This window comes from Platichthys flesus, chromosome 8, assembly GCF_949316205.1.
Source record: "Platichthys flesus chromosome 8, fPlaFle2.1, whole genome shotgun sequence".
Classification (NCBI taxonomy): domain Eukaryota; kingdom Metazoa; phylum Chordata; class Actinopteri; order Pleuronectiformes; family Pleuronectidae; genus Platichthys; species Platichthys flesus.
In genome coordinates this window covers 23068345-23080774 of record NC_084952.1, presented here as the reverse complement: position 1 = coordinate 23080774, position 12430 = coordinate 23068345, and the positions used below count along the sequence as shown (strand labels likewise).

General features: G+C 41.4%; 1 protein-coding gene and 1 long non-coding RNA gene across 2 annotated transcripts; both read left to right on the top strand.

Moving 5' to 3' along the window:
• Window positions 1-466: 466 nt before the first annotated feature.
• Window positions 467-1660, top strand: LOC133959265 (uncharacterized). Its single transcript, XM_062394385.1, has 6 exons — window positions 467-716; window positions 760-855; window positions 930-1051; window positions 1118-1243; window positions 1423-1488; window positions 1568-1660. Exons 1-6 carry the CDS (start codon window positions 467-469, stop codon window positions 1658-1660), a joined length of 753 nt encoding a protein of 250 aa, XP_062250369.1.
• A 130-nt stretch (window positions 1661-1790) lies between these two features.
• LOC133958362 (uncharacterized) lies at window positions 1791-2343 on the top strand. The gene is made up of 4 exons (XR_009921679.1): window positions 1791-1835; window positions 1924-2029; window positions 2117-2172; window positions 2254-2343. It is a non-coding gene; the product is annotated as an uncharacterized LOC133958362 (long non-coding RNA).
• Window positions 2344-12430: the final 10087 nt, after the last annotated feature.

Sequence of the window (12430 nt, the reverse complement as noted above, 5' to 3'; positions counted from 1 at the left end):
AGTACACATGTATTGTGTGTATTTTGGGAAAAACTGGAAATTAGGATGTTTCACTTCATGGCCGCTGTAACTCAACATTCTGATGCGTTTCTTGACACAGGTGACAAATGATGGTGTGGAGGCTCTTATTGCCCAGGAGACCCAACCTGTTGGAATGAAGAGCCTCCCTGCCCACTACAGAAGGGCTCAAGCCAACATGGGGAAAGTGAGGGAAAAGATCGAGAAAGAGAGAGGAGATTGGTCATGACGACCATTTTAAAGTTGGCCAAAAGGTGAAACGGGCAAACATACGGCAGGAGCAGAGAAAGGGGGGGGAAATGGAGACCTCCATGCTCGGCCCCTTCACGATCGTGAAATTGGAGGGGAAAAGCGCGGATCTAGTCACGCCGAAAAGTAAAGTGATTCATAAAGTCAACATTGACCAATTAAGCCCATATATTGAGCCTACGCCGTGCATCCCCCACAAATGGATCACCGAATCCGCAATGTCCCTCTCACCCTCATCTCAAGTCGCCTCAACCTCAGCTCCAGCACCCTCAGTTCCAGTCCCGTCCCCCTCATCTCAAGTCGCCTCAACCTCAGCTCCAGCACCCTCAGTTCCAGTCCCGTCCCCCTCATCTCCAGTGGCCTCACCCTCATCTCCAGCCCCATCATCTCCAGCCCTGTCACCCTCATCTCCAGCCGCCTCAACCTCAGCTCCAGCACCCTCAGTTCCAGTCCTGTTCCCCTCATCTCCAGTGGCCTCACCCTCATCTCCAGCCCCATCATCTCCAGCCCTGTCACCCTCATCTCCAGCCGCCTCACCGTCACCCCCATCTGCAAAAGTGTGTGTCCCTTCAGACATTTTGGAAACAGGTAATAGCTAATTATGACTTAAGTTATTTTGCTAATATTTATTGCAAGTAATATGTCAACTTTTTTCTACATAGTGGTACACAACATTTGGGCTGGGAAAAAGCCGGAGGTGTTGTGGAGCAAAGCAGGCCCTTACAAACTGTTTACACGGAACCTCCAGGAACACCTTCGTCCAGATGCACTTGTGGAAAGTGAAGTAAGCAAAGTTTTCATCATTTGGATTTTTAATTTAGAAGTGGGTTAAAATCTGATTCCATTACAGATCATCAATGCATACCTAACGATTGCGCTGAGTAATTTCTCAGAGGCAGGCAGAGGCAGGGGATATCTACTTGACTCCTTCCAAATGACGGACATTTGGAGAGGTAAAAATAAAGGACTGAGGAAGGTAAGTGATAAATGGGACTACACTGCATATGAGGGAGGATCTTTTTAATCATGCTCCTTCACTTGTAGGCCTTTTTTGTCTTGGTCATATGATTTATTTATTCTGCATCTTAATATTAGAGCAAATTGCTCCTGAGAAAACCTGTTTGATTTTCTGTGTTCTATATTGCATGAATGCAGATAGATCCCCTGGATTATGATGTCCTGATTGGAGCTGTCTGCGAGCACCATCACTGGACACTAACTGTAAGGGGCTTTGGCTATAATCACAATATACAGCTCCTGTTGTTAGAATAATTCCTTGTTGATTTTCGAATTTGTCCAGGTGATGTATCCTAAAAAGAGGCAGTCCCTTTATGTTGATCCATTTGGGGCTAGCGAAGAAGCATTAAAAAAATGCACTGCAGTAACCAGGTAAGGGGGGCCCTGGTGTGGAGGGTGTTCATAGAATTTTGAACGTGCTATTAATTATTCCTATGCTGCAAAGGGCTTTCATGAGGCAGCGGGGCCACAACTGCTCATGCTGGTCCAGTCAAACAGTACCACACGCTCGACAAGTTGATGCAACCTCATGTGGTGTTATTGTGTGTAAAGTAAGTGAAGGTGCTTGAATCATATTTGAGAAATAAATGGTTGGACCATTTACGCATCCCTGTGTTTTCCACTTGTTTCTTGTTCCAGTTAGCAGACATGATTCTTAATGAAGAGGACATGGAGGACGTTTTTGACAAGACTTCCATTTTAAGGATGAGGTTGCAGATAGGCAAACGGCTGATCAAAGAAACAGGTTTGTCCCTTATTTGTTTTTATTAGCTATTGTAAAACGTGAGCTATTCATTAGGAAAAAAATAACATAACTATGTTTCATGAACAGATGATTTGACCAACCTATGCCGAGCGTGTGGCTCATATGACACAGATGTGCAATGGGTAAGGCAGATTTTAAGCACTTTCGCTTGATGCACGTCTTAGTTATGGTACTGCCATACAGATTCTTTTCTCTACTTCCAGATTGCTTGCACACCTTGTGATCAATGGTTCCACAGAAGCTGTGTTGGGCAACCACCTGTGGAGGCACCTTTTTATTGCCCATTGTGTATTTAAACCGGTTTACTAGTATTTATTTTTAACCGGCTCCTTGCTTTTAAGGTAGCTTGATTGATTGATAAAATGTCAGACATGTTTACCCTCATCAATGCTGCTGAAAACTTTAATGTTGATGATGTTCTCCTACACTTGACATCTATTGCGCTTCTGTCCGTCCTGGGAGACGGATCCTCACATGTGTCTGAGGTTTCTACGTATTTTTACCCTGTTAAAAGGGTTTTTAGTATTTTTTCATTAATCTTGTTGAGGGTTAAGGACAGAGGATGTCACATCATGTTAAAGCCCTATGAGACAAATTGTGATTTGTGAATATGGGCTATACAAATAAAATGTGATTGATTGATGAAAGTGAAGATGAGTGCGCAGATGTCTATGTGTTGCATTTAGACACTCAATAAAAGACCTTACCCCAAACCATGATATGAGTATTTTTTCCCGACTACAAGCTCTTACGAGCCTCTCATTACTCGTGTTTGTATACTTGCTTCATACCAACCATGATATCAACGAGCACATGAAACGCAGACTTATAGTAAGCACGCAAACTCTTTTGTGGCTTCTGCTTTGTATGAGTGCAGGATACAGCCGTTTTTCATGATGTCGTGCGTGTGCTAAGCACACGGGCGTAGCGGTGTCCAAATGTGTGACGTGTGACCGATAACTCTGAGTTTACGGTTACATTTTGACTGTCACAAGTTAACCTGGGCGTGTTCCCTGAAACAATACCTCATGTTAAGTTGTGCACAGGCTTCACAGTGATAAAGGCATACAGGTGAATCTATCATCTGTAACCTTATCAGTGGTACAGTGGACAGTGCCATTGCCACTACGTTTATTTTTATGTGGACCACAGCAGATCGATTCCCGTGGTGGGATTTTTTCACATTTATATTTAGCCTCGTCACACATGTGTCATGTTGACAACACTCAACACACTTCGGACAGATCATCTGTTGATTTCACACAGATAAACAACACTTGACTTACAGAAGCTATGAAAAACCAACACACCCGTTCTGTGATGTGCGTTTGGCTTGTTTTCATTCTCCGATGGCAGAACCTGATCATCGACAACGAGAACATCTTTTAAAATCCCGTCCGCTGACTTTAACCAGCAGCCACAGGAGGACACGTGTAGCTCCACACGTCCATTAGAAGCACGTTCACCAACTTAACTCATGAAAACACCGCTCGAGCTTCCGCCTAGTTGATGTGAGGGATGTTTACATGTACCTGTTGTTTGGTGTGTGCGCGTTGTAATGATCACCAGCGACAAACAAAAGCACTTCGAGTGGAGCTGGTGACGCTTGTGTGTTCTTCAATGCTCCCTGTGTCTCCTATGAAGAGGAGCGTCAGATTTGTAAAGCCTGGTATTACGTTTATTCTGTGTTCGGACTATCACCAGATGACATGGGCGTTACCTTAAAGCACATCTGGTGATATACAGCTGACAAAGCAAAGAACGAGACATTTATCTAACGCACGATGCAAATTTCAGCAACTCGGTGGCGTAGTGAGATCGTCATCAGGCTAGACGCTTATAGTGTTTCAGCTTGTTGTTTCAAATCCCGTTCAAGGTTTTTTTTACATTTTTTTTTTTTTTACCATTTAAATGCTTATTGCGGTCTCAATGTGATGCTGACACGGACACATGAACTCGTGAAGGGTTTTTGTAGGTCAGCAATACCATCAGTAGATCACCACACTTCACACACAGGCGCTTTGTGAAAATGACGAATCTGCCACCGGCTCTTAAAAAACAGCCTCAACATCTGGAATGTCGCCAGAAGCCATGCCCGCCAGTTAAACTGGAACACCGGCACAAGGATAGGAGCAGGAACAACGACCGGACGCGGGCTGTGCGGCATTTGTCAAAAACTATAGTTTAACACCCCTCGCCAGCGGAACAAGGTAAGGAAGCTGGTCCCATTTACTTTGCTGCAGGTAGCGCGGAACAGGAGTCGCTATGTCACGTTAACGCATCAGACTTTTCTCGTGGTGATTTGTTTTTTTATTGTATTTTAACGTTTTTGTTTGGTTTTATGGATTAAAATATCGTATACTAAATGTCATTCAAGTTTTACGGTGTATTTACGGCTATGATGAAGTGAACAATAAAGAGCCGTGTGACATCAGTAGAGAAACTCTGAGTCATGTTCGGGGGCGGGGGCTGTTACATTAACTGTTTCTCTCAAAAATGCTGATGGTGTTGGTAAGCTCTCCATGTATCCTTAAATTATTTTTACAACCCCGGCAAAAATCGTTTTTACTGATCTTCTTCTACATCTCCCAGCGTGCGTGCAGCTGAGTTCTGTTGACAACAACTATGCGTCGCTTTACATACGTCACATACTACGTTGCTCTGATTGGTTGTAGGTCTATCCAATTGAGCGAAGAGGAATTTTATTTCCTGGTTCGGTTGAAACACGCCCCATAATCACAGCCCAATGGAGCGGTATCAGACTCACATTCTGACTAGAATTGTGAGTATGACAACGTCAGGCTAGCTGCTCCCATCAGTGGTGCGGTGTTTTGTCGTAGTGCTCTGGTTTTCTCCCATAGTCCAAAGACCTCCTCTAGGGACAACCTCTGTTGATGCATATAAACATCTCTAATAAGTAAAGCATACCCTATGATCCACATTTTAAATGACTAACTGGTAATTAATTATTAACCATTATTACCATTTTCTCACCTAAATGACAAAACTATATCATGTTGTTGATTATATAAATACACAAAATCCATTCTCACCAGCCAGCTAAAACCTGCTATTCCCAGACAAATGGCAAGTAGAAATGTGTTACACTTACAATTAGTACAGTATTTTGAATTCAGCGTAAATCACCACTTGCTGATGGGCTTCTATAGTTCTGATGGTATGGTGTTACTCCTTAAAAACTACTTTTAACTCCTAAAGTACAAAAATGAGCAGATCACTTGCCAGTGTTTTATCACAGTGGTGTCGTTCTCATGGCTGCAGGACTTCTAGAGGCAAAACCTCAGGTTCACTGTTTGTCAACTGCTTTCCAGGATTCAGCTGCATTAATGTGCAACTCCTGTGGCCATGGTTTGAAGAGGCCCCATGTTCAAGCACCTATGAGGTTCTTTTCTTTTCTATGTTTGTTTGTTAGTTAACAGGATAATGCAAAACTTCTCAATTTATTTCCATCGAATTTTGTCGAGGGGTGGGGCATAACCTTAGGAAGACACCATTAAGCTTTGGAATGGATCCAGATCAGGGGTCAGATCCAGGACTTTTTTTCACTTTCTTGAGCAAAGGGAGGTTTAGAAGTATCATGAGGAGAAATCTGACTTGCTGAGGGGTCTGATATATGTTTGAAAGGGCAAAAAAATGGTGAAGTTCTGAATAAAAATCTGCGATTAGTGAATTTGAATGTGGTTTCATAGGAAGACTATTGGGCTCTGTGGGAGCTGTGTGCACCACTGAGTGTCGTAGTTTCTTTTAGTTTTGCTCCTCTGGTGCACCTTCTTTCCAGTTGTGTCTATTTAAACTAAGGTACATGAAGATCATATTCTCTATGCTAATGAGAACATGGAAGTCAGATGTGCTCCCTCCATGTCATTCATAAAGACTTGATATTTAATCAATTTCATAAAAAAAACATTAAACAAGGGTTGGCTAATACAGACATAAATAAAAAAGTACTGTGTTGGTGCAGTCAGTACTGTATGTTGGAAGAGGGGGGCATTTTTGCCCCACCTAAACCAAGGCAAGACTAGACTATTAAATCAGAATATAAACACATAACATTCTAAAACACACACAGGATTGTTGAAAATACAGTTTTTCCCCAAGAGATACCCCTGACAAATGTGTATGGCCTGCTGTAATTGGCTTTAGTTGTCACTGTCAGGATGGTGGAATTAGATGGACCCAGAAGCAGAGGTAGTTAACAAAAAGAGTATTTAAAATAAAAAGAGTTTATAACTAGACAAACATAAACACTAAAGGAGTTGACAAACTGGAAAGACAAGAACAGGAGGACCAAAACACAAGGAAGCTTACACAAGGCTCAGGAGATCAGAACAGGAACGCAGGAAAGGACAGCACCAAGAAACACAGCAGGAAAACCAACAAGACAGCGAGGAACAGCAACAACGCAAGAACAATCCGACAAGGATAAAGGGAAGGACAGAGGCTTATATACACAGAGGGAAGGCAGGGCCAATTAACCACAGGTGAAACACATGAGGACTGGGAAAACAATCACTGACAGGAAGTGAAGACAGAAACAACACACAAGGAACAGAGACTACAAAACTAAGCAGGAAACAGAAACACAGAGTGCAAACACGAAAACAACTCAAACATAAACAACAGAGATCTAACAGATAAACAGAAAACACTTACAGAATTTAGCCTGACAAATACAATCTAAATTGCCAGACTGTTACAGTCACCAATTGACAAGATATTTAGCCTGCCAGAAATCTAGCCAGAGGAGGCAATGTGTCTGCGACCCCCTTATGTCCTGTCTTTAAAGAGTTGACTCATAGCGTTTGGCGTTTTGCCAATTTAGCTCTAATGTGGGGCTTGTGTTGGTAAAAATCACCTAGTGTGAACTCGGTAGTGGTAAGCAGTGGAGGATGCTCCCAGCTTAAGTTTATAAGTCTACCTTTTCCTGACATACATGTACACCAATCAAGAATCCCTCTGATGCAATGTTTTGTGTTTTAGAATGAGACCCTGTTTGTTCAAAATATGTTTGTTACTTTTGTCCGTAACCATTATTTACAAATTATCACTGTATATCTTTGCCTGAATCAAAATAAATTCCTAACCATTGTAAAACATCGTCTTTTCAGACTCCAAAACTAATTTAAGTGAATCAAATCACAGCCTTTAGAGCCCAATGTTTACTGAGAAATCTTTGTGATAGCAGCTTATGGGAATTCCCATCACAAATCCAAGGTTACCGCTCCGTCTGCCACAGTCAGCTCTTCGTTCATCAAAGTAAAATCCAGCATGGAGAGCAACATCTTGCTGTAGGGGTGAAAACCTAATATTTTCACATTGTACGGTTAGTTTCTTATTTTTACCAACATATTTATAAAACTTAACAATCACAGCTTGTGCACTTTGTTGCATTTCCCAATGATAATCATGATCAAGGGAATATGTATGGTTAGTTTCTTATTCTCCTAACATATTTATAAAACTTAACATACATATCCCATATAAAGTCAGGATTTAATGAAATTATATGTGTTCTAGTTTCTTTCTGTAAAACACTTTGGAACTTTGTTATTTAAGTTTATTATTGAATAATATTGTATATACGATGGTTTTGTATGCAGTGCCATCAAAGTTAAACTCAAAAGAACATGTTCAAAACACCTTCTCCATCTGATGTTAAGTTCTAAATGTCCTCTTTTATTGTGTATTGTTTCTCATTTACCTGAAGGATCCTACGTGTAAAATGCAGTAAACCAACACTGTACATCACTGCGTTGATAGAGCTTGGATACTTTTAAATTCATTACACTTAATTTAAAATTTTCTGAACAAACAGACGTTTGGGAGGACAGGAGGTCTAAAGGGGAAGACCAAACGCCTGATTTTACTAATGCAATATTATGAAATGCCTTTGTGAATCTCCCAATGGAGAAGAGCAAGTTAGAGGCATAATGAGAGAGAGAGAGAGAGAGTGGAAGAGATGAACAGACATCACACAGAGAGAGACTCCCACAACAAAGACTCTAATGTGCCATATACAGAGTGGGTTAATGACCAGAGCCCAGGGGAGAAGAAAAGTAGATTTAGAGAGTAATTCAATACTTCCTTACTGCTGGGAGCGTGACCACATCATACCACAAATTCAAACATGATCGTTCACAAGCCATGACACTGGAAAAATGAAAAATTGATTCCCTTCGGAGAAGGGGTATACCGCAGGTCTGTTGGAATGGTGGGAAGGATGTTAAGTTCCCATATGTGTCAGTAAAAACATACATACAGAAATTTGATTTTCGATTACTTTTATAACAGTTGGATCATTAATAAACAAGCAGAGGAGTGCGTGTCATTGTGTATTTTTTTTTTTTATACCTAATTTCTCCTGGCTCATCAGTTGGGTCCGGACTTGGCTTCAGCGGGTCTCAGTATGTGTGGAGGAATGGAAGGACTCGTAGGGTCACTGATGTTCAGCAATTGCTTCTTACTCTTCAGTTTAGTTTTTTGAATTGATTGAACAAACAAGGTACAAAATGTCCACTCATGATCCTTACAGCTGCTGGTAAGCAGGATTTGTTGGGTTTGGTGTCTACAGAGTGATGATCAGTGTTTACCTCAATTTTCTAGGCAGGACTAAGCTACAGTAACTACCTGCTGGTTTTCTCCACATACATGAGATTGGAATCAATTTAAATATAGAAATGGCAGGAATTGAATACGAAAGAAAGCAAATTAGGTTTTTCCCAAAATGTCACAGTCATCTTTAAAAAATAAACTGTGTCCTTTTGATTACAATTTGACAAATATCACAGGAGACAGAGGGTTCAGTTTTGCCTGGAGGGCTCAAACATCACATTCATCATTTTAAAACCTGCAAAATACTTTGAATAGCCGACGGCAAAGTTTGGATATTTTGATGTTAATGGATTTAAGCTCAGTGTGAAAAGGTTGGATAAGCGTTCATTTTACAGGTCAAATGACTAGTCACATGTATTGATGAGGTCCATCTCTGATGGTGATGAGAACAAGACATATGAGTGGTTATGTTAGTTTTTTTCTCTTTTCTGGCAAAACTCTATGATTAGCACTGTGGAGGCAATGGAGGACTGTCTCCATGGGTAACTTCCGCAATCTTTGCCTCTTTATTTTTCAGTGATTATGGGATTGTTTTAGGAAGAAGTGACTGGTCAATTAGGGTAAGTGGCCACCTGCTGGCAGCATAAAAAGGTTGACTTTAAGTAGTAGAAGGAGTACAATAGAAGCATAAAATTACCTTAGAGTAAGTGGCTGTTAAGATAGATAGGACAAGAAATTGTATGCACTGAGTTGTATTATTACCTCAATTAAAGATGGTGGAAAAAAGTAATCTTCTGGTGTAGCATCTTAGTTCTGAGTGGTCATCCATGATTGTAAAACATGAATGAGAAATGTTATATAAAAAATTAAATAAAAGAATAAGTACATCTTATTTAGTATCAATATTATCCCTTGCATGCTTTCATCCTGAGGGTTATCAACATAACGTGGAGCGGTATTCTTTTTTAAGATGTAATATCAACAAAAAGACATCCAACACAGTCAAACAGCAGAGAGGCAAAAAAAAAAAGAGTGGGAGTTGTCACCCTTGATAGAAGAGAGAATGGCATCACCCTCAGCCGGAGCAAGAGGGAGAACTAAAGTGACAAACACGCAAAAAATGTCACCCAGCAGCCAGAGGAAGAGAGAGAGGAGTCAAAGAATGTACTGAGAGACAAAAAAAAACAGAAGGGAAGTTGCCCACAGCTAGACGGGAAGTGAAGCTTTCAGTAACCAATGGAGGGTCAAAGTGATTCATCAATCACCGCAGACAGCTCAGTGAGAGACAAGGGAAGAAACACAGAGTCGGGACTCGGGGGCACTCTCTGATCACTTGTGTTGAAGCACAGTGTCGTGTTGTTTCTTTTGAGGCCCTTGGAAAGCTTCCATTCAGTTGGCACCAGCGGAGCTTCTGTTTGGGGTTGCCTCCAAGGTTGCTGGGACTCTGTGACGTTGCGGGGAAAGTGGTGATGTTTGATGCTGTGCAAGGCTAATGGAAGGGAGTGTTGCAAAATGATAGAGTAGAACAGAGGCAGGTGACAGTGAAGGTGGAGTTACCTGTAGCAAAATGAAAAGGTCCCTCACTGTTATTTTAAGATGCTTTGGCTTCATTGATTGGACATCTTCATCTGAAAGGGGGTGAAATATAGGAAGTGGGCCAGAACAGTAAAATCATAGCGTTTTTGGATGATAAACCCTATTTTAAGGATAACCTAGAAACATAAAGACCAAAAACTCAGCCATCAGCCCACTGTTTATCTGCCTGGGCTCTCCTCTGCAGACTCCCTCGCTTTGTGACGTGTATGATGTCAAATGCGTCACAAAGCGAGCAGCGAGCGCCGCTGCCTGTGGCAATGAGCTCTGCTGCCTCCGGAGCAGACATCGCATTTACGCTGTTTTTGAAGCAAATTTTGGCTATCCAAATCTGCTGAAAGTTCGGCAATCCTATCCGTCACAGTATTCCTCGTTAGGCTTGTGATGGCAAAAGCCTGTCGCTTCTCGGGGCATGCAATTTCTGCAGCCTTCAGTGTGCATGTTTTCACGAACTCACCCTCACAGTATGGCTTTGAGGCTGATGCTATTTAGTTAGCAATAAGGTAGCTAGCTTTCACTGCTGCATCACTTATCTCTCGGCTCTTTTCCCACTTAGCAAGTCATCCGGCAGGCCGACAGCTCCAGCCTACAAACTTTTTAGTTTGGCCCATATCCCATCTGCAAACATGGAGAAATAGGGTTAATTACCAATTCTACAGCCAGCCACCAGGGGGAAATGCAGATATTTGGGCTTCACTTAAGGGAGCTGTCATGTCATTCATTTCTAATGTCTATGATGAATCAGTTAAGAACCAGATTTAAATATCATCACTATCTCTCCAGAAACTGGAATGGAGTTAATATGTTTAGGTTTAACAATATTTATGGTCAGATTTCACATTATACTGGAGGGACAATAAAAAGCACTATTCTACTGTAAACATATAGATCACACGCACGCATGCATTTTATTCAGTGCCAGAGGACCAAAGGGGACATTGTGGTTCAGAAACCAAAAGCACTGTCAGACAAGGGGGCCACTGTAGGACCATGTAGCGAATATCAAAAAATCTATGCCAAAGCTAGGTTTGATGTGTCCTCTTTCCTTTGGCCCTTGGGCATATTAGTAGTAGTATTATCACGTGCAAATCGTGTGTCTGTGTGTGCTCTCCTTGACCTGCGCTGCTGTTATCCCTCACTGGCTGACAGTTGAGTTCAGACATGCTGATTCTGGGCCATACCTCTTGGGCAGCCTCCCTCACAGCTAAAAGCCATCTTCTGTTCAAGCCTCACCTCAAAGCAATCTATTCAGCCTTCAAAGCTGTCTCTGCCCCTCTCGCTCTGTGTGCCTTTACCTCAGGGTGACTCTTATTTTGACTGAGGATGATCTGTCTCTCTCGCGGTCTCTCTCGCGCTCCCTGTATTCATCTTTCATCTTTGCCTTTAAGACTGCAGTAGTGTCATAGAAGCTCATCCAAGTATATTACTATTTTTACCCCACATACAAAAATAAGGACAGATTTTCCTATTTATAATACTCCTGCAGTGTCCGTTCCGAACCTGCATGTTTGAAATGGGCTGTTTGCTTGGTCAGTGTTAATGCTCTGGAGCTACCTCAGAATTATACCTTGACATTAATGAGTCCTCCTCAAACAGTTCTACAACAATTTTACATTGTGTGCAAAGCCTTTTTTTCCTACCTGGTTTTCTGCAATCAAGTTTTATAAAAACAAACGTGAATGTAGCTTATATATAAATTTGAATGAATAACCTAACTAATGTAATTTTTTCATATATTGCATGTTTCAGACATCTCTTATGCAAATGACTCAATCCTCAGATCGATGTTCACAATTTCTTTAAATAATTGCTCTATAATACCACTCGGTATACAGCATTCATATCAGTCCAATAAAGTAAAAAAATATCTAGTTGTGATTCTAAATCTAATCGTCACTGCTGTAGTTTATCAAGAACGCAGAAGAAGACATGTTCAACTCAGTCCACAGACTGAGGACACACTTCCCCGCCCCCAGTGACTGCTACATAGCACTGGTCGCCTGTCTCACAGCTGATCAAAATGAATAAAAAAATCCTAATCCTACCAAGCATCTTAATCCTCAATTACAGTGCAATCACAATCAAGTCAATAATGTACCAACAATCATATAGAGGAAAATGTAGGCATAGAGTACATGCCATTACAATTTTTAATGTCAGGCCCCAGTTGCAGTTGTAGCCATGGAGAGTGCCAGCAAATGTTTTTTAACAAAC